This window comes from Drosophila miranda (assembly GCF_003369915.1).
Source record: "Drosophila miranda strain MSH22 chromosome Y unlocalized genomic scaffold, D.miranda_PacBio2.1 Contig_Y1_pilon, whole genome shotgun sequence".
NCBI classification, from domain to species: Eukaryota; Metazoa; Arthropoda; class Insecta; order Diptera; family Drosophilidae; genus Drosophila; species Drosophila miranda.
In genome coordinates this window covers 43104779-43128412 of record NW_022881603.1, presented here as the reverse complement: position 1 = coordinate 43128412, position 23634 = coordinate 43104779, and the positions used below count along the sequence as shown (strand labels likewise).

General features: G+C 44.3%; 1 protein-coding gene across 1 annotated transcript; it reads right to left on the bottom strand.

The window, feature by feature from the left end:
• Positions 1-1335: 1335 nt before the first annotated feature.
• LOC117191841 (transmembrane protein 14 homolog) lies at positions 1336-1982 on the bottom strand. The gene is made up of 2 exons (XM_033396609.1): positions 1828-1982; positions 1336-1732 (listed from the first exon to the last, which is right to left on the bottom strand). Exons 1-2 carry the CDS (start codon positions 1901-1903, stop codon positions 1467-1469), a joined length of 342 nt encoding a protein of 113 aa, XP_033252500.1. The 5' UTR covers positions 1904-1982; the 3' UTR covers positions 1336-1466.
• Between the last annotated feature and the right edge of the window lie 21652 nt (positions 1983-23634).

Here is a 23634-nt window from a genome sequence, read left to right as displayed (position 1 = left end):
ATGTTTTCTGGGGTCAAGGTCAAGTCAACCAATAGTGCATAGTAAGGGTGATGCCATTATTCCTCCGGACTGGATCTTTTTTTTTTAATTGAAAAAATAGTCGTTTGATTCGAAAAATTTTAGTTTTGAAATAATATGCAATATGTAGACAGTAGTTATAGGGAAGATAAGATAAGAAGGTTTGTTGCCAGTAGCTCCTGCCGAACGACCGTGAGGCATTGCGTCGCAGGGCACTATATAACCCTCCTGGTAGCCGTCTTCTGGCTCGCGCATCCTCGCGTAGTTTACGCATAGTTGCACAGCGCGTCCCATTTTCGTGTATCCCCACCAACGTTTCTTCAGTCAGCCTTCGACCACAGCTTTCCTTCATCCTTTCTCTCTCGACTCTGAACCTGGAATAAGTGAAGAGTATGTGCTCCGCATGCTCTGGAGATCCATCTCTTCAGGCAGGACAATCTCTGTCGCTTTCGTGCCCAAATCGGTGAAGGTACGCTTAAAAGCCGCTTTAAACCATGGCCGCTTAGAAGTTGGGTCAAATAGATATTCACATATCCATGCCTTCTCGTGCACCACTGTTCTACGATTGGGATGAGAGATTATGTCCATCTACCCTGCGTGGACTCGTTCCATCTCCGCTGCCACTCGGCCATTTTCTTGTGCCGCTCCCGACGTCGGATAAAATCTCTATTTGGTGCCGACTGAGTAGCTTTCCTTTGCTCGGTGTAGACTTCGGCAGCTTCGCGTGCTAACAGGTCGATTGGTAATGACCCGGCAATGACCGGCATTATGCAGTAGGAGCCATCCCCTTGTTTCGGCCCCTTGTATTGAGCATTATCCGGTTTAGTGCCCTTTCAGCTTCGCCACTCTTATGGTCATTCGATTTAGGTGCTCACGGAAGCATAGGCGTGTATCCAGCATCACTCCCAGGTCCCAGATGGCTCTCAGGCATTCTACCCTGCATGCTCCTACATTTATTACCACTATTTCCGTTCTTTTTCGGCTGCTCAGCAGGACTACTTCAGTTTTGTGGTCGATCAGTTGGAGCCCGAAGGAGTTTACCCACTCTTTGATTGTCCATTCCTTACGCATCCTTCAGGTTTTTTGCGACCGACAACAGGGCAACGTCTTCGTCAAACCCTATCATGCATGTGTCGTCTGGTAGCTCCATAGCAGCGGCCCCAGGACTGATCCTTGGGGGACACCACCAGTTACCTCGTACTTCTTTGTTCCTCTGTCTCTGAAATAGTCCTGGTCTTCCAGGTCTCCTCTTCGTCCGGTCTGTCAACATGTACTTGTATCTTATCGCTATTTTCGAAAATGACACAACTCCCCATGTTTAAGTATCATAGGTCCAAGCACCAAAATAAAAAATTTTAATCAAATAACGCAAGATGAGTACATATAATGGAAAAATTATTTGAAAATCTCCGGCAAGTCGAGCTGCTGGAAAACCAGCTTAGATCGCTTTAAGCTCCCTTAGAGCTTGTAGACAGCGGCAAGTAGCGGTTGTACGACACCAGGTTTCGCACTAGAGCAACCACGGAGATCATACAGACAACGCCGGCAGGCATTAGTTTTCCAGAACGATTCCAGCGGGCACCCATTAGCCCAGCCAAGAACAGGGACGTGCCCAACTGGAGCATGGGGCGTGGTTGATCCTGGGAATTTAGATGGGCTCCATAGCCGAGTAGAGCTCCAAATGCAAGGCCAGCTCCAAGCGAAGGAATCGATGCTGGTGAAATGACAAAGAGATAAGCAGGTTGGATTACATGGCCCATTAAAACGAATGTTGTGGCAGAACTGCGCTCTTCCGACGAAAACACTCACCTGCCTTTGCATAGCCCATGATGCCGCCCGCCGCAACTGTCGCAGCATATGCATAACCAAACCAATCCACCGGCATTTTAAATTGCTATACTTAACAATTAAAAAACAAATTGTTTTTTTGTTGCACAAGAAAAACTAGTAGCTATCGATATCGATATACGATATATATAATTTTAATATTTTTGTGAATAACTAGATTTTATTTTCCGAAATTTTAAATAAAATGTATCTCAAACGATCTGGATTATAAGGCAGATCAATCACTATAAGGGGGATTTCTAGATTAATTTTACACGGTGTGCTAGCACAACAAGGTGTGACAGCTTATCAATACAAAAGACGATCAATACAAGTTGAAAGATGTGTGACAGCAGCAGGGTGAACGTTTATAGTATTCCGATATCGATAATTCCACTCCCTCTTGCAAAGTGTGACAGCAGTGGCCTTTGGACCAGGTGCGAACTAAATTAAATGGATGAAATTAAATAAAATAGTAGGAATGAAACTCACAGGTGCCATTATGACGAAACAGTGAACGTCGGAGACCATTCCGATTAATGAGAAAAGGCCTAAAGACAAAGAAATTCACAGTTTTCGAGTTAGCCTGTCTGTGACGCAGTTACACAACAAAATTCTTGCCACAGACGTGTGGGCGCCCACAAAAAGTGGCAGGGGACGAATTATTCATAACAAAAACCACATCGTGCCCCAAGAAAGGGGTCCCCCACTGCACTCTGGAGCTGTGTAAATTAAATAACTGCGGTAGCGGATTGCGTTTTTAAAAAGTTTTTATTTAACTTATAAGTTTACAGATATAGATTTAAGTTGAGGGTCACAAAGGATACCGGACAAAGGGTTTGCGCGATCTTGGTTTTTAGCTCGACTTTTCGGTGTCGCTTCTGGATCAAGACTGACTTGAACTTTTTGATCTTTGCATCGTCGATCCCTTTCGGGAATAGTTTTTCTATAAACATTTCAATTGATTTCGCCATCCCGAGTATTGGATTTCGTCATCCAAAGAGAGAACTGTAAAATGCCTAAAGTGCAGGATCTGCAGAAAGCCGGGTGTGAGATTGTTTATGAGAAGTCGGGTGTGGGCAAACATTGGTTTTCCATTTAGGCGAGTGTCAAAGATTGGGATTGTGGCGGGAGCCATTGAGATTGTACATCTTAGAAATCAATTAGGCGGAGGCCCAAGATTGAAATTGTTTTCGTTTTGGAAAGCCAAAGATTGTTTACATCTCGTATAAGAGCTCAATAGAATTGGGTACGTTAACTCCCCCCATTCTTAAATGTTTCGTCCCGATACATTTTGAAGTTCTGATAGAGCTCTAATTGCTTCTGACAGTATTTGAATGCTGCTTTACACTATTTCTTCTGACGGTATTCTTATTGATTTAATAAGAACAAATTTGGTTAGTTTATAGCCGAAGTAAAATAACATTATCGATATCAAAATGATTAAAAATAATGTTGTTAATAGTAAGGCCGTATTACCTAATGTTATAAGGGGATTTAAAATATTAACATTATCAAAAGAAAATTGCTTATCATTCGATTGTATATAATCAACTAATTCAAAATCGGTATATCTATGATGCGATATATATCTTAGAATTTTACCCTTATCATTTATGTGGGTTATATTATTTATTAAAATTGTGTTGTTGAATATAAGGAGATACGAACCTAACAAAGTAGTATTGTCTACGATATTTTTGCTTGAAACTAATATGGCACCATCCTGAATGATGTCTATTTCTTCGTTTTTTTCCTGTTGAGGAACGTATAACAATTCCATCGCTAAGCGAAGAACCATCGGCAAAGGAGAACAAGATGAGAATGGAAGAGACGAAAATTTGTATACACACATATTCTTACCGCCGCTGCGACGGCATTTTCTCAGTACCAAATAGAAATCGAACTGGACAAGAACAAAATAAATACAGTCCACTAAAATCAAATCCGTCGAGCATATTATTCGCGAACATTCTTTGGTCCTTCGAGACGGATTCTTGAACAGTTTTGTGTGCTTTGGTGTTCATTGAAAATTGTTTACAATGGAACAATTAAAGGCATTGGTAAAAGCCAGTGGCAGACTCAAGGCCATTATCACACGCGCATTGGCTTGGGCTGAACGGGAGGAACCAACTACAACGGCGCAGGTCACCTCACGAATGGAACTGCTCCAATCGGCTTGGAAAGAGTTCTCACAACTTGGAGATTCCATAGCCCTTCTCGAACACGTGGATGGGTATGGGGATCCAGAGGAAGACAATGCACTCTACGAGGAAAAGTATCTATTGGCACATGCAATGATTTTGGAGAAAAAGGGGTTAGTACAACCAACTACAACTGCAACGATCAAAGGGGATGGCAGCAGAGAGCTTCATCTAAACAACGACGCAGTACTCAGCCTGCTACAACAGCAACAACAGCTATTTGAACAGTTAGCTGCAAACCAGAACACGACGAATGTCTATGCGTGCTGCTGGAGAGAGCGAGAGCGTCGAGTTTAGAGGCGCGGTAAATTCGAATTCTGCAGTTGGTGCGGTCACACCAATACAGAGCGAATTGCCAAAAATTCAAATCAAACGGTTCGCTGGCAGCTACACAGAGTGGCCAGCATTTCAGGATATCTATGAAAGTACAATTCATAGCAAGCAGCATTTGACGAGCACACAGAAGTTTCATCATTTGAAAACACTACTCATCGATGAGGCTGCCAACTTGGTACGACATTTGGCGATCACGGACACTGCATGGGAGCGTCTCAAGGAAAGGTACAATCGGCCGAGGCATATCGTAAACTTGTTTTTGGAACAATTTATGAGGTTGCCCACAACTACTAAAATTGATGCGGCGATTTTGCGTAAAGTGTCCGACGGTGCAAACGAAATTGTACGTGGTCTGGACGCCGTAAATCAAACGGGACGCGACTGTTGGATTATATATCTAGCACTGAAAAAAACTTGATGCCGACACGAGGCGCAGGTGGATTGAACGCAGTTTGAATAAAGACTCACCCACTCTCGACGACTTCTTCAAGTTCTTGGATGCTCGTTGCGAGGAATTGGAACTAAGCAAAGGGGAGCCTGCGTCTGAAGGGAAAACAGTAACTCACGGGGACAAATCAAAAAGAATCACACACTCGATGGTGGCAGTTGAAGGCAGCAACTGCACCAAATGCCATTCGACACGACACATTCTGTATGGCTGTCCACAATTTTTGGAAATGACAGGTTTGCAAAGGCGCTCTTTTGTAAAAGATAAAAATCTATGCTATAACTGTTTGAAGCCTGGTCATTTGAGCAACAAGTGTAAATCAAAACACACATGTAAACAATGCAAAGGTCATCACCATTCACTACTCCATTTACCAGATACTACATCGGGTATTATCGGGACCTTTGCGCAAACAAAAGGGGATAATCAGAGCAATTCAAACGCGCATTATAACACTTCGGTGACTTCAAGTCACATGGCCCAAGCAGAGGGCACACCATCGATTGTATGTGCGCAAGGCACTGCACAATCTACTCAAGCAAAAGGATTGAACAGAAGCACATTACCCACGGCCATGGTTTATGTTAAAAACGCAAATGGGGACTACATAACATGTCGCCTCTTATTGGATACTGGCTCAGAACTCTCGTATATATCGGAACGTTGCATTCACGCTCTTGGATTGGCACGTTCACAATCACGCATCCTTGTTTCGGGAATATCTTCAGTAAAAGCCGACACCACAAGGGGATTCAGCACACTTCACATCAAGTCCCGAATTTCTGAGGATTATTTGACTGTAAACGCCCATGTACTTGGCAGAATCACTTCATCAATGGGAAGGCAAAACATTGATGCATCGGCACTCGATGTGTTTAGTGATCTTCAATTGGCTGACACACACTTCTGCACAAACGCACCAATTGACATACTATTGGGTAGCGAACACGTATGGTCTACATTTACAGGAAGGAAGATGTATGACAGCAAGGGCAATCTTGTCGCCATTTCATCAATTTTTGGATGGGTTATTACGGCACTCATGACACCCCAAGCAAGCAACGAAATTTCACTAACAACAACATTGGATATAGATGCTTCGCTCCAGAAGTTTTGGGAGCTGGAGAACGTCGACTGCACGACCAAACTTGAACCCGAAGATGAACAGGTCAAGAAACACTTTCTCACCACACACACATGCAAATGGGAAGTAGATCGTGGAGCTTCCATTCCACACCACACACCCGGAATTTGGAGATACTCCACAAGGAGCTCTACAGCGTTTCAAAATGGTTGAACGTCGCTTGCAACAGAATGAGCAGCTACGAATACAATACATACATTTCATGCGAGAATATCAGACTTTGGGACACATGCGACAACTGCCAACGGAAGAAATCACCTCTGGGAAACATTTCTACATGCCACACCACCCTGTGTTGGGTCGAAAACTCCGAGTAGTTTTCGACGGGTCATTCCGCGACGCGAATGGTAAGACTTTGAACGACACTCTCTTTACAGGGCCGAGCATTCAACGCGATCTGTTTGCTGTGTGCCTGCGCTTCAGAATGTACAAATTCGTATTCTCAGCGGATATTGTGAAAATGTTCCGCCAAATATGGGTCTGCAATAAGCATCGAGATTTTCAGAGAATCGTTTGGAGGGAAGATCCAACCGATCCAATCAAGCACTTTCAACTATGTACCGTCACCTACGGAACTTCATGTGCGCCATTCCTAGCGGTTCGGGTGTTGCAACAACTGGCTTCGGATCATCATCATGAATTTCCGAATGCTGCAAAAATCCTACTGGAAGATTTCTACGTTGACGATGTTCTTACTGGATCAAACAGTGAGGATGAGCTACTGCGGAACCGGAACGAACTTATACAACTAATGTCCTGCGCCAAGCTAGAGCTCGGGAAATGGGTATCCAATACACACAACCACCTCAATGGTCACCAGTAAAGGTTCTGGGACTCTACTGGCATGCTGGAAAGGAATTGTAGCTAACATACAATGTGGGTCTATCTGCAAATCCTAACTGCGTGAACGCAGTCCGATGTCTTGTCCGATGTTTCACGGATATTCGACTCACTTGGTCTCCTGGCACCCGTCGTGGTTCAGCTCAAGATTCTTTTTCAGCGACTATGGTTACTCAATCTGGATTGGGATGATCCACTTCCAACAAAACTGGCGGACAATTGGCTGAAGTGGCGCGCTGACCTCGACACATTGCAGCAGTTTCAACTACCACGTTTGGTTGTCAACTACGCAGACAACATCGAGTTGCACGGATTCTCCGATGCTAATATCAAGGCATACGCGGCTGTAGTTTACAGCAGAGTAATACACGACGACGGCTCTGTGTCCGTATCTTTAGTGGCTGCAAAGACAAGGGTGGCTCCACTCAAGCAGCAATCCTTGCCACGCCTGGAGCTTTGCGGAGCACTTCTTCTGAGCCAACTCATACGATCAATTAAGGCTGGATTACGACACAAAGATACAACTGTATTTGCATGGTGCGACTCTACAATTGTATTATTGTGGTTATCATATGCACCAGCCCAGCTGAAGACGTTTGTTGGGAATCGAACCTCGGAAATTCTGGATTCCATTCCATGCCATGCTTGGCGTCATGTGGACTCCAAAACAAACCCAGCTGAGTGTGCGTCCAGAGGCCTCATGGCTGCCGATCTCATCGACTTTCGGCTGTGGTGGACTGGTCCTTCATGGCTACGTGACAACGATCAATTCTTGGTAAAGTTGAACAACTCAAAGTTTTACGTTACTCTTTCAGAAACTGGCATACAAAACGAAGTCAAAACCAATTGTAGCGCCATTTGGATAATAATAATTGTTATTAGGATAGTATTTCATGAAGTCTAGTGTAAGTTAGGCTAGGGCAAAGCGGGAGCGCAATAAAAGCTCGCTCTCTCGCTCTTGGCGAATTCGCCCCGCTTTGCCACCGTAGGTAAGGTAGGCACAGAAGAAATTGTTTTAATATATGAAAAAAGTCGAGAAAAATCCATGAAATCGAACGCACGCACTCCTTTTCTTTCGTCGTATTAAAATACAAAATTGCAGTCACCCAAGTTGTTTCGGTATCGTTATTTAGAAAAACTATTCTAAAATTTCATGGCGCCCCCGGGTGGACTTGCAATTTAAACGTATTAATTCAAGTGGAAGGCAAAAGTAACAGTGACACAGTGGAGAAAAGATAAATAGCCAAAATCTATTATACCTACATGTACATGCATATGTGCTGCAGCTAAATTGCCAAATTGACCGCGACGTGTGTGCAAATAATTCAACAAACAAAACTAAAAATCACCGCGTCGGTCGTGCAATACCCTGTCTGCAGCTATATACAAAAGGAGATACACATATACCATCTTCCCAAGAAGATCCAAGTGGAGCATCCAGTATAAGAAGAGGAGAGTACAGCACCTGGAATTTCCAATCTTCTCAAGAGGTATTTGTGCAAAAAATTGAAAGCTCGAGTGAAGACGAAAAGATTAAAAAACTCGCCATTATTGTCTTGTGCTGAAACAATTGCACCTCGCTTTCAATTCTTGGCACATACGGATGACATAGTAGAGCTAGATTGCATGCTGTAGTTAGAGTTGAGCATATATATATTAATACATATATACATATGTACATCTAACCCTCTTGGACGCAATAACTACACATAACTCATTTTAACTGCAATCGCTGTCACCCCTTGTTTCCCCTTGCTCGTTTTCGTTGTGTCAAATATATGTATAGTTGGGTCGTTGGACAAGCACGCATACCAATACGCAGCTGCAGCGGTGAATTTTTTCGTCTCGCTTTCGCTCTTCACCGTTGCTTATCGTTGTTCTTTTGTTTGGAGCGCTTGATCCAAACCAAACACCAAGTGACGCGCTACCCTGTTTTCGTCGGGTATATTCGTTTGGTGTCAGTAGGATCCAACTATCAATTAAGACAAAGTCGTGCCTCGCAAATCAATTTAGCGTCGATCGTTGTCGGTGCATACGTACATATACACAACATCCATTCTTCAGAACTACAGCGGTGAAATTTTTCGTTTTCGCTTGTCACCAGTGCAGTTCGTAGCTATTCTTGTGTGGTTTTCGTGTACGCGCCAGCCAAGCGATGCTCTACCCTAAATTTTTCGGGTATATTGGTTTTTCACCTCGTGTGGGTACAATTACCCATTATTTCATTGAGTGCCTCGGCATTAAATACGCTTATTAGAAACGATCTTTCGCCTTCAGTTGCTTGTATTGAGAATCAATATGACCTCAAAAGCCAACAATATTGCCCTTGAAGAGCTGAAGAAAAAGCGCAGTTGACGTGTCAAAGGCATTCGTTTATTAGCGGACCGTTTAGAAGCGGCGGATATTCCGCTGGTATTGACGGAGCTCGAGTGCAGACTCGAAACGCTGATGCGTAGCATTGACACGGCACGCGAACTTCAAGAGAAGATTGAAGATATAGACATTGACGATGAATTTGGAGTCGAGTTGGAAGAACTCTCAATTGTCACAAAGGCAAAATTAATGTCTCTCATTTGCGCATTAAAGACAGCTGATGAGACAATACCGGCAGTACCAGCTTATGGTGGCCCAACTCGTGCTCGCCTTCCGAAGTTAGCTCTGCCGCAGTTCAGCGGCAACTTTTCGGACTTTAAAAACTTCATAGGTTTATTTGAGACTCTAGTTCACAATGACCAAAGCATTCCAATTATCGAAAAGTTCAACCATTTGATTTCGTGTCTCTCCGGTGAAGCGTTGGGAACAGTTAGGGCTTTCCAAGTAACCGAGACCAACTACGAGAAAGCAATGGCTAGCTTAAAACGGGTCTACGATAATGATTGTCTGATCTTTAAAAATCACATTGATGCCCTATTTAGTCTTCCCAAAATGACCCAGCAATTAGCATCTTCCTTAAGGAACCTTATCGATACCGCCTCATCCATATATGGTTCGTTGTTGTCGATAGGCGATGATAAAAAGATCTCGAATGCGATGATTATTCATCTCGTCTTGAGCAGAGTCGATCCGGTGACCAAAGAGAAATGGGAAGAACAGCTCGATTATGACAAACTGCCACTTTGGACGGACTGTGAAAAGTTGCTTAATCGCAGACATCAGCATCTTTCGGCCGAAAATTCGGACAAGCCGTTCAAATCAGATCCCAGTATCTTAGGCAACTCCTTTGAAGTGGCTAAACGGCGGTTTTTATCGCTTGAAAAAAGATTGTCTCGTGACCCCGAGTTGAAGAAAATGTACTTGGAGTTCATGGAAGAGTACCTCTCCTTGGGTCACATGTCTACCACAGACAACACAATCCCCAAAACTCCACATTATTTCATTCCACATCAGTGTGTGTTGAGGCCTCAAAGCACGTCGACCAAGCTCCGCGTCGTTTTCGATGCGTCTTGTAAAACGTCCTCTGAGGTGGCCTTGAACGACATATTGATGGTCGGTCCTACGATACAGGATGAGCTGTATTCGACATTGCTCCGATTCAGACTACACAGGTACGCCTTGACAGCCGATGTCAAAAAGATGTATCGCCAAGTCTGGGTCGCTGATGCGGATAGACAATTCCAGCTCATAGTGTGGAGAAGAGACCCGTCTGAGTCCTTGAGAATATACCAGCTCAACACCGTAACATATGGGACTGGACCAGCCCCATTTTTGGCTATTCGGTGTTTGAAGAGGTTGAGTGAGTCTGCAAAACTCTCATTCCCTAAAGCTGCTGAAGTTATTGACTCCGACTTCTATGTCGATGACATGTTGACTGGTGCTGGTTGCGTAGAGGAGTTAGAGACAATTAAGTCTGATGTGGCTCAGGTTCTTCAAACCGCTGGGTTTGAATTGACTAAATGGTTTTCGAACTCACCTGAGGTCACCGCATCCGAGAGAACAGTTAAACCGATAACGATCTCGACTCAGAGTCAACTAAGGCGTTAGGAATATCGTGGCTGCCACACGAAGACGTCTTTAAGTTCCAAATTGACACGACAGTTATGGGTCTCCGAGCGACAAAACGGAACATATTATCGGTGACATCAAAGCTGTTTGACCCACTTGGCTTGTTAAGTCCTTTAGTTATTAAGGGAAAGATCCTACTGCAGGAGCTTTGGCTCAACAAGCTAGATTGGGATGAGTCAATTCCAATGAACTTGGAAACAGCATGGAACTTATTAAAAGAATCCTTGGGTCAGTTGGAGAAGATTACCATACCTCGATTTGTGCATACTGATCCCATGTCACCGATTCAAGTACATGCCTTTGCCGACGCATCCATGAGAGCTTATGGAGCCTGCGTCTATATCCGTAGAAAGACTGCAGAAGGTTTCAAGGTCTCCTTGTTGACTGCAAAGTCGAAAGTAGCGCCAAGACGAAAACGCTTCCAAGGCTTGAGTTATGTGCCGCTCACCTTCTAGCAGACCTTTGTCACCGAATCAAATTACTGCTCAAGGTTCCAATTGATAAAATGATATTCTGGTCAGATTCAGAAGTTACTCTTCATTGGATCAGATCCCACCCTTCGTCGTTGTCAACATTCGTTGCGAACCGAGTAGCGGAGATTCAAAAGTGGTCAAGTGAAGCTACGTGGCGGCATGTGCCAACAAAACAGAACCCAGCAGAAATAGTTTCGAGAGGTTGTGACGTAGAGGAAATCGTGCAGTCGATCTGGTTTGGTTGACCAGAGTTCTTAAAGTTTGAAGAAGAGAGCTGGCCCAGAAATCCACACTTCGAGCTTTCCGAAGAAGAGATACAGATGGAAAGTCGGAAGAAATCGGTCGGACTGACCGTCGCGGCCAAGCCAAATTACTTAGTGGATGTAATCGAGGGATACTCGTCACACCTCAAACTGCTAAGAGTGTTCGTTTTAGTGTTCCGCTTCATCCGAAAATGCAAAGACAAAAGTCTCAACTTTGGAAAAATTCCGTCATCCGTGGAATACGACGAGGCGTTTCTAAAAATAGTCGAAATAACACAGAAAAAAACGAGGGGGATCGTTGGGAGTTGCTGCGGACACCGCAACTCTACGGTTATACCCGATACTAAGTCAGTATAACTCTCCTCCGGCAGACGCCGCTAATATTAAACGACACGACAAAGACTGCGTGCGAGAGAGACAGAAAATCAGTCTGAGCGTGACGTCGGGGGCTGCGTAGCCGCTGCAAATTGATTTGTTCCTATTGGCTATAAAAATGATCTGATCTGATCCAGATTCAGCAATCTGATAGATATGGTCATTATCTATGATTCTGTGTTTTTAGTTTTCTCGAATGTGCAATATTGTGGATGCAACAGATTTTCGTCTTTTGTGGGGGCGGAAGAGGGTGGGGCGAAATTCTGAGATATACGTTTTATAGTGAGATCTTACAGAAGTGCGGATACCAAATTTGGTTACTCTAGCCTTAATAGTCTCTGAGATTTGTGGATGCCCCAGATTTTCGTCCTTTGCGGGGGCGGAAGGGGGTGTGGCGAAATTCGGACACGAAACGGTCAAGGTCCGATATCACAGGAGTGTGGATACCAAATTTGGTTGCTATGGCTTTTATAGGTTCTGAGATCCTTGATCTCATATTTTGCAATTGACAAAACCGACCATGAAACCTTTGTGTTAGAGAGAGACAGATCGAGAAAGAATGAAATTGTTTTCTTGATTCTGGCTATAATCATTATTCGATCTGGTTCAGATTTTGCACTGTATAAGATATGGTCATCCTCACCGATTCTGCGTTTTTGATTTTATCGTATCTTTAAAAATGTGGATGCCACAGATTTTCGTCCTTTGTAAGGGCGGAAGTGGGCGGGGCGAAGTTTTGGAATATTTTTTTAGCAGTGACATGTCACAGAAGTCTGGATCCAAAACATCGTTGCTCTAGCTCTTATAGTCTTTGAGCACTAGGCGCTGAAGGGGCCGGACGGACGGACGGACGGACGGACGGACGGACGGACGGACGGACGGACGGACGGACAGGGCTCAATCGACTCGGCTATTGATGCTGATCAAGAATATATATAGTTTATGGGGTCGGAAACGATTTCTTCTGGACGTTACACACATCCACTTTTAACACAAATCTAATATACCCCAATACTCATTTTGATTATCGGGTATAACGAGGGGGAACGTTGTGAGTTGCTGCGGACACCGCAACTCTACAGTTATACCCGATACTAAGTCAGTATGGCTCTCCTCCGGCAGACGGCGCTAATATTAAACGACACGACAAAGAGTGCGTGCGAGAGAGACAGAAAATCAGTCTGAGCGTGACGTCGGGGGCTGCGTAGCCACTGCAAATTGATTTGTTCCTATTGGCTATAAAAATGATCTGATCTGATCCAGATTCAGCAATCAGATAGATATGGTCATTATCTATGATTCTGCGTTTTTAGTTTTCTCGAATGTGCAATATTGGGGATGCAACAGATTTTCGTCCTTTGTGTGGGCGGAAGGGGGTGGGGCGAAATTTTGAGATACACGTTTTATAGTAAGATCTAACAGGAGTGCGGATACCAAATTTGGTTACTCTAGCCTTAATAGTCTCTGAGATTTTTGAATATCCCCAGATTTTCGTCCTTTGCGGTGGCGAAAGGGGGTGTGGCGAAATTTTGAAACAAACTCGTCTCGGTCCGATATATTAGGAGTGTGGATACCAAATTTGGTTGCTCTAGCTTTTGTAGTCTCTGAGATCTTGGCGCTAATGTTTTACTCTAAGCAAAGCCGCCTATGCTACGAGTGTGTTAGAGAGAGACAGAGCGAGAAAAAATGAAATTGTTTTCTTGATGCTGGCTATAATAATAATATGATCCAATTCAGATTCTGCAGTCTAAAAGATATGGTCATTCTCTACGATTCTGCGTTTTTGGTTTTATCGTATCTTTAAAAATGTGGATGCCACAGATTTTCGTCCTTTGTGGGGGCGGAAGTGGGCGGGGCGAAGTTTTAAAATATTTTTGTAGCAGTGACATATCACAGAAGTCTGGATCCAAAACATCGTTGCTCTAGCTCTTATAGTCTTTGAGCACTAGGCGCTGAAGGGGACGGACAGACGGACAGACGGACGGACGGACGGACGGACGGACGGATAGACGGACAGACGGACAGACAGACATGGCTCAATCGACTCGGCTATTGATGCTGATCAAGAATATATATACTTTATGGGGTCGGAAACGATTCCTTCTGGACGTTATACACATCCATTTTCACCACAAATCTAATATACCCCAATACTCATTTTGAGTATCGGGTATAAAAATGAGTCTCAAGAAGATATTGAAAGGGTTCGTAAATTCACCAAGTTAGGCCCCAGTCCTCAGCGCTTGAATCCCTTCATCCATGAAGAGGCTGGGACATGGTGCTCTTTTTCGTTGTTGCGAGTTGGGGGGCGACTAGTTAACGCTCCTATGTCATATAATGCCAAGTTTCCCTTGTTTATCCGATTATCTTTCGTAGTGATCAGACGTGTTTTTGTTTTGCGCTCCACATTTTTATACCCGATACTCAAAATGAGTATTGGGGTATATTAGATTTGTGGTAAAAGTGGATGTGTGTAACGTCCAGAAGGAATCGTTTCCGACCCCATAAAGTATGTATATTCTTGATCAGCATCAATAGCCGAGTCGATTGAGCCCTGTCTGTCTGTCCGTCTGTCCGTCCGTCCGTCTGTCCGTCTGTCCGTCCTCTTCAGCGCCTAGTGCTCAAAGACTATAAGAGCTAGAGCAACGATGTTTTGGATCCAGACTTCTGTGATATGTCACTGCTACAAAAATATTTCAAAACTTCGCCCCGCCCACTTCCGCCCCACAAAGGACGAAAATCTGTGGCATCCACAATTTTAAAGATATGAGAAAACCAAAAACGTAGAATTGTAGAGAATGACCATATCTTTAAGACTGCGGAATCTGAATTGGATCGTATTATTATTATAGCCAGCATCAAGAAAACAATTTCATTTTTTCTGGCCCTGTCTCTCTCTAACACACACGTAGCATAGGCGGCTTTGCTTAGAGTAAAACATTAGCGCCAAGATCTCAGAGACTACAAAAGCTAGAGCAACCAAATTTGGTATCCACACTCCTAATATATCGGACCGAGACGAGTTTGTTTCAAAATTTCGCCACACCCCCTTCCGCCCCCGCAAATGACGAAAATCTGTGGATATTCAAAAATCTCAGAGACTATTAAGGCTAGAGTAACCAAATTTGGTATCCGCACTCCTGTTAGATCTTACTATAGAACGTGTATCTCAAAATTTCGCCCCACCCCCTTCCGCCCACACAAAGGACGAAAATCTGTTGCATCCCCAATATTGCACATTCGAGAAAACTAAAAGAGCAGAATCATAGATAATGACCATATCTATCAGATTGCTGAATCTGGATCAGATCGGATCATTTTTGTAGCCAAAAGCAAGAAATCAATTTTCAGTGGCTACGCAGCGCCCGACGTCACGCTCAGACTGATTTTCTGTCTCTCTCGCACGCACTCTTTGTCGTGTGGTGCAATATTAGCGGCGTCTGCCGCAGGAGAGCCATACTGACTTAGTATCGGGTATAACTGTAGAGTTGCGGTGTCCGCAGCAACTCACAACGTTCCACCTCGTTTCCTTTTGTTTTGAATAAACAGCCGGTGTTTTCCTAACTAAATTCTAATTATACTTTCTAACCAGACAACAATCTGGAAACCTATTCATTTACGCGAGTGCATGCCTTTTGATTTGTGTTAAAACATTATTTAACTTTTTATTTTTCGGCGTCGGCTTGTGTTTGTATTGTTGCAGTGAGTGAGTATTGCATTGCAGTCCGCTCTCGTCTGGTAGCTTTTGTTGTTTTATCACTCTCTCGCTATCACCTCAACTTCAATAACTGTTCTTTCTCTCTCGCTCTTTAAACTTTCTGAGCAATAGCGCTCTCTGTTTAGTAGCTCTCGCTATAACCGCTCTCCACTCTGCTCTCTTTTTTTTTTACCGATTCCGCTTTGAGCGTTGACTGGCACATTGGACTGATACCAATTTGTTTTGCAAATAATTGTAAATTGTAATTATGTCATTGGACTGATACCAGTTTGTTTTGCAAGTAATTGTAAATAAATAATAATAAAATGGAATACGCTGTGGTCTGTGCCAAAAAAACCTGCAAGAAGCAGATCACCCACGATCAGCCGAATGTCCCCTGCTGGCTCTGCGACAGCGTAGTGGCTTGCAACGTAATGGCTTGCATTACAGTTGCGAGGCATGCCGTGCGGTGGAGAAGGACATGGTATCTTTCATGAGGCAGACGCGGAGTGGCTTTAAGGAGCTGACCGTTGGTTTTAAAAACCAATACGATCGGCTCCTAGCCATGGAGGCTCAGTTTAGCGGTTTAAAACTGCTGAATGAGTCTCCGAGGCGCAAAAAGGTCACTCGGCGGGATCTGCAATTGCCAACCGTCACTCAGCCGTGCGCCGCCGAAAAACTGACTCCGACCACTCCAAGTGTGCAGCAGTTGATCTCGTTTGCCACTCCAAGGGCAACGACAGCTGCTGGCGATGCAGATTCGGTAGCCGAATTCATCGCCTCGGAGAATGTGCAGCCAAGTACGTCTGCAGCGTCCGTGTCCGTGGTGTCCGCAAGTTCGCTAGTTGTCCCGTCTATCCCGATCCCACCAGTAAATAGACGTTCCGGACCTCCGGATATTGCCACCACAGGTACTAGGCCTGTGGTGACTAAACCACTGGTGGGAGTCCCACCAAAACGACAAGTTTTTGTTTCACGGCTGGCCCCTGACCTCACATCTAATGATTTAATTGCTTTTATTCGAAGCAAAATAAAAGCCGTGGGTTTAAAGGTGGAGAAATTTAACTTCTCTTATGCCAGGGAGATAGCCTCGTTTAAGATAAGCATCTCCCCAACTCAATTTGACACCATTTGCTCCGCCAAATTTTGGCCGGAGCATTTGGTGGTGAAGGAGTTTAAGGCTAAGAAGAAGAATAGGCCCCCCATATCCCTTCCAAATCTTTCCAGTGTGCCACCCTCAACCTCAACTTCCTCTTCCTCAACTTCCCGTCTTGCTACCACCTTTCCAAAAAACTAACTTTTCTTTTAGTAACCTATCAGAATGTAAGAGGCTTGCGTAGTAAGCTCAGCATTCTTTTCCGGGATAGTGTTGCATTTGCTTCCCACGTTATTGTGTTTACTGAAACCTGGTTAAAGCCGGACATTCTTAGTTCCGAGGTTTTGGCAGGTCGGTACACAACTTTTAGAAAGGACCGTTCGTCTCGACGGGCAGGGGGGGTTCTAATTGCAGTGGACTCTTATTTCACGTCGGAACACTTCACAGTCCAAGTTCAACAGGAACTGGAATTCCTGTGTGTAAAACTGATTCTTCCCGCTTTCGCTATATTCATTACTTGCTCGTATATCCCACCTTCTTCGGATATTTCAATTTATGAGCAGCACTTGTCCGCTTTAACCGCTGTTTCTTCCTCGCTATCTGATAAAGATCGTATGATAGTTCTTGGTGACTTCAACTTGCCAGGAACTGTTTGGTCTTCGGTAAACGAGTCTAGTATCCTAGTGCCCATGTCACGACATGACTTTGTTGACGGCTTGCTTGACCTATCCCTGTCTCAAGTCAACCATGTGAAAAATTCCTTGGGTCGATTGCTTGATCTGTGCTTTGTATCGGATCCGACCATAGTGTTGTTAACCCGAGCCCTTCCGCTCACTATACCTGAAGACGCCTACCACCCTACTTTCGAGGTGTCGCTAGATATAGGACCAACTGTATTGGATCGGTCGAGTAGGCTGCCCGAACGTGTCCGCTGCTTTCGTAAAGCCGAGTTTGCGAAGCTTAATAACCTCATTAGGGATTTTGATTGGTCCGCTTTGTACTTGTGCACTGATATCATAAAAGGCACAAACATTTTTTACAATGCTCTTGGCACATTTTTCGATTCTTGTGTCCCGCTTTCTTGTCCGACTAGATCTGGAAAACCCCCTTGGTTTACCAAAGAGTTATCCAGTCTAAAAAACTTAAAATCAAGACTTTATAAAAAATTTCAAGAAGTGGGTTCTCCTACTTCTCACTCTCGCTATGTATTAGCTCGGTCAAACTTTTCAGTTCTTAATGCTCAATGCTATAAGAACTACCTATCTCGATGCAGGATACGTTTTTCTCAGGACCCTAAACAGTTTTACAGCTTCGTAAACGGTAAGCGTAGAACGTCCGCACACCCATCCTCGCTATCATTTTGTAATACGTCGGCAAATAATGATCAGGCAATTGCCGATCTTTTTGACCAATTCTTCCAAACCACCTATTCTGAGGAAAGCTACTCTGGTCATCCGTACCCATACGGTTTACCGAGGTCGAACGGCATTTTCAGTCCCTTGTTAAATGAATGTTCCCTACTTCATGATCTTCGACTAGTTAAGCCGGTGTTTTCACCGGGTCCAGACGGGGTTCCAGGTTGTGTACTCAGGTACTGCGCCGAGGCTCTGTGTGGACCTTTGCTTAAACTATTCAACCTGTCCATTGATTCTTCTTGCTTCCCCCCGATCTGGAAGGAATCGTTTATAATTGCTCTCCATAAAAAAGGTAGCAAGTCTGATGAAAAAAATTATAGAGGTATAGCAAAGTTATCCGCTATTCCTAAAATGTTTGAGAAGGTTTTAACTCCGCACTTGCAACATCTCTGCAAGTCACTTATATCTCCAACTCAGCATGGATTTATAAGGCGGCAATCAACCACCACGAACTTGTTAGAGTTTACCTCTTTTATTATTAAAGGCTTTCAATGTAACTTACAGACGGATGTTATTTACACCGACTTTAGTAAAGCATTCGACTCTGTAAACCATTCCCTTTTAGCGCATAAACTTGACCTTTTAGGGTTTCCGCTCAACCTCCTGAGATGGATTTCTAGCTATCTTTGTTCTAGGTCTCAAAGAGTCCTCTTCAAAAACTCCCTCTCTTTACCAGTAAAGGTTTCTTCGGGAGTACCACAAGGCAGCCATCTAGACCCCTTACTCTTCACACTCTTTATTAATGACTTACCTTCAGTATTAACATACTCTCGAGTACTTATGTATGCGGATGATGTTAAACTCTGTGTCCAGTACAAGGACATTTCATTTCATTCTCGCTTGCAATCCGATCTCAATAAATTTCAGTCATGGTGTTGTGCAAACTTGTTACACCTTAATGCCTCGAAATGCAAAGTTATGACATTTCATCGTTCTAGCCCTTTGTTGGCTCCCTACACCCTATTTGGTGGTTCTCTTGAGAGAATTACCCTGGTGGATGATCTGGGTGTTATGTTAGACCCCAAGTTAAAGTTTTCCGAACACATTTCTACCATGGTAAATAAGGCCATGGGCGTGCTTGGGTTTATAAAGAGGTGGTCAAAGGAATTTGACGACCCCTATATAACAAAGACTCTCTATACCTCGCTTGTTCGTCCGATCTTAGAATACGGCTCCTGTGTATGGTGCCCTCAGTACAAAGTACACCAGGACCGTATAGAATCAGTACAGAAAAACTTTTTACTCTTTGCTCTGCGGGGCCTTAACTGGGATGCGGGTGTAAGACTCCCATCTTACTCTAGTAGACTACTATTAGTAAACCTCCCATCCTTAGTTAACCGTAGAAAAATGCTTGGTGTGATATTTATGCACAACTTGATCAGGGGTGACATAGACAGCCCTGATCTGTTGAGCCGCATAAACTTCACGATTCCTATTAGACTGACTAGAAATTTTATACCGTTGTTCCTTCCACTTTGTAGATCGAATTATTCCTTGCATGAACCGTTTAGGGTCTTATGCTCGGATTATAATTCCCTCTACCATATTATATCCACCACTAATTCTCTTCCTCTTATTAAATTATTAATCCTTACACACCTTTCTATTAATTAGTAACTGTAGTGGTATTTGTATTTTGATTGCATGCTTAGTTTCTTAGTAAGTTTAGTACTAATTTTCCTCGAATGTTAGTCTAATAGCTATCTTTCTTGCATGTTCGCGTTTGGTTCGGCTACGCACCGCGCGTCATGCGGCAGCGCCCCTCGGTCGGTTGGGCGGGAGGAGGGCTGCGTTTTGCCTGGGATCCGCGCGTAACAGCCTTCTGCTGGTGTCACACGGGCCACTTGACGGTGCAGTAACTGCATCGCCTCTTGAAAGATGCAGTCATTGCATGTCAACGTCCAAAGATATTGACAAAACGCTCGCAGTTTGTGCAGACATACGTTCACTATCTGCATCAAACGAATTTTCATGCCGGCCCACGAGCACTCGTGAGTATCCTTAGACAGGCGGTCTGCAGGGCGACAGTTAGGTCGTGTATTCGTTGCTTTAAATGCAAGCCGCTACTCCAGACCCAAATGATGGGCAACTTACCCGCAGACCGGCTCCGTGCTCTCCGCCCATTTTCAGTATGTGGCGTTGATTTTTGTGGCCCAGTTTATACGACTCTGAAAATTCGTGGAAGGCCCCCTTATAAGTCCTACATAGCGTTATTTGTCTGTTTTGCGTCCAAGGCGGTTCATTTCGAAATTGTCTCCGATTTGACGACTAATTCCTTCTTGTTGGCATTCCAAAGTTTCGTCGGTCGTCGAGGATGTCCGCAACGCGTGAACTGCGACAACGCGACAAATTTCGTCGGAGCAAGTCGCCACTTCAGCGAACTGCGGAGGAAGATAGAGGCGGAAGCGGACGCGATACGCGAATTTGCGTCAAGAAGCGGGTGCGAGTTTGCCTTCATACAGCCTCGAGCACCGCACATGGGCGGACTTTGGGAGGCCGGTGTGAAGTCTGCCAAGGGCCTACTCCTACGGGCAGTCGGAAGCGCTCTCCTCACCGCAGAGGAGCTGGAGACCGTGCTGGTCGGGATCGAGGCGGTACTCAACTCGCGCCCGCTAGGACCCCTAAGCCCAGACCCAAGCGACGGAGACGCGCTGACTCCCGGGCACCTGCTGACAGGCGGGGCGCTCATCGCACCCCCAGCACCCAGGACCCCGGACCAGGAGGGTCTGAGCTGCTTAAAGCGATGGCGGCTTGTCTCGTCAGCCAGGCAAATGTTCTGGCAGCGATGGTCCCGGGAGTATGTGCTGGGATTGCAAATAAGATGCAAGTGGCACCAGGAGGAGCCAAACATAAAGGAAGGCGACCTCGTAATCGTCGCCGAGGACAACCTGCCCCCTCAACAGTGGCTCCTCGGAAGGGTGGTCGGAACAACCGCCGGGCAGGACGGAAGGGTCAGAGTGGTCGACCTAAGGACGAGCAGCGGAGCCACGTTCAGGAGGCCAATCCACAAAATGGCGCTTCTGCCAATAGTTTGAAGCCTTCCAGGCCTTCAACGGGGCCGGTGTAGCGCCATTTGGATAATAATAATTGTTATTAGGATAGTATTTCATGAAGTCTAGTGTAAGTTAGGCTAGGGCAAAGCGGGAGCGAAATAAAAGCTCGCTCTCTCGCTCTTGGCGAATTCGCCCCGCTTTGCCACCGTAGGTAAGGTAGGCACAGAAGAAATTGTTTTAATATATGAAAAAAGTCGAGAAAAATCCATGAAATCGAACGCACGCACTCCTTTTTTTTCGTCGTATTAAAATACAAAATTGCAGTCACCCAAGTTGTTTCGGTATCGTTATTTAGAAAAACTATTCTAAAATTTCACCAATTGTTTGTCTACATTGGCCGAATCACAATTGGATAATCCGCTGGAAGAACTAATAGCCCGAGTCTCCTCCTGGTGGAAGCTGGTGCACACTATTGGCTATGTCCTTCGCTTCATCCAACGCACAAAACATCCATCTCGGGACAGGAGCTCCCAATCTCTAACATTTCATGAGATACGGACTGCACGGATTCTGTGTTTGCGTTACGCGCAAACCTGCTTTCAATATGACTACCAATTGCTACTTGCCAAGAAGCCATTACGGAGCCGATCGCAGCTTGTGAAACTGTCACCAATCATTGACAAAGACAATCTACTCAGGGTCGGCGGACGATTGCATCACTCTCAATTGCCAGAAGAGGCGAAACATCCAGTTTTGCTGCCAAAGACTCATCGCATCACGAAACTGATCTTGGAACACGAGCACCGGGTCAACCTCCACCCTGGTGTTTCTGCACTCTTCGTAATTGTTCGGCAAAGGTTCTGGATATTTGGCGCACGTAACCTCGTACGCAAAATCACGCACGAATGTTTGGCATGCTTTCGACAAAGACAGCATACATCACAGCAACGAATGGCTGATCTACCCAGCATTCGTATCACACAAGCACTGCCATTTGTCAACACCGGTTGCGACTATGCTGGGCCAATCCTTCTCAAGGATGGCAAGGTTCGCAAACCACGTATAAGCAAGGGCTATATATGCCTATTCGTTTGCCTGGTCACATCGGCAATACATTTGGAACTTGCCACGGATCTCACCACTGAAACGTTCCTGGCTGCACTGCGGCGCTTCATATCTCTACGTGGCAAGTGTGCCAAAATCTACAGTGACAACGGCACAAATTTCATCGGCGCGAAACGCTCACTTGATGAAATGCAAACCCTACTGGCGTCACAGCAACACACCGACCTGGTTACTCATACCCTGGCGGATGACGGCATACAATGGGTATTCATTCCGCCTGGCTCACCTTATTGGGGTGGAAAATGGGAATCGGCAGTTCGATCTGTTAAACTGCACCTTCGACGAGTCGTCGGAACCTCAATGCTTACATTTGAGCAGATGCGTACCCTACTTGCGCAAGTCAGCGCAGTGGTCAACTCACGTCCTCTATGCTACACACCGGATACTGAGGTCAACTATTTATCGCCGGCTCACTTCTTAATTGGACGACCATTCACCACTATACTGGAGGCTGACTTGGGTCACATTACTGTGGGTCGATTGGGGTACTGGCAGAGTATCCAGTCCATGTACCAAGGCTTCTGGAAACAATGGCATCAGGAGTACCTGACCACTCTTCAACAGCGTCCAAAGTGGACCATATTTCTCCTTACATTCACAAACTTTTTCACTTATAACTAACATTCCATCATTTTGTGAGATGGCTCTTGCATGGTAAAACTTGCAAATATTTTTAATTTGAGGATATTTTATATAAATGATTATTAAATCTGCATTTCGAATTATTTTAACCGTTGCAATGTCCAGCAGATCAGACAGTTCAACAGGATGTTGTTCATGCTTATAAATGTCCTCTATTTCGTTTTTATTTAAAATTTTTTTATTGAAAATGTTTACTTTTAAGAGGGTTATGGTATCAACTAAATTTAGTAGGTCAAAAGTTATTAATTTTAAACGATGCTTTCTCAGTATCGTTTCTTCATTGAAGATGACATTTTTTAATGAATTTGATAGCAATTCAATTTCTTTGAAAAATTTGGAATTTATTACAAATTGTTTATTATTATTTTCAGTTAATTCATTTACTTTATTTTGTATTTTCAAAAAGTCCTCATGATCAGGGCTGCCTGCTATCCATTTCCAAATGGTACCTAATTCATTAATTCCCCTTTTATTCCGTTTTGGAACTAATTCTGAAATCATTAATTTTAATAGACTTAAGTCCATTGATATTTCCCACTCATCGTCTGAATTAATTGATTTGTTGACATATTTTGATTCTATATCAATTATCTCTCTATAAAAACTCAAATTAGTAATATGGAAAAGTTCAGCGTATGTTTCATAAGAGTAAACGTCTCTGTCGTCTTTGAGCAATAGATAGTCACTATGCGTATAGTCAATTACTTCCGAAGTCGTCAATATAACAAAAGTCAGT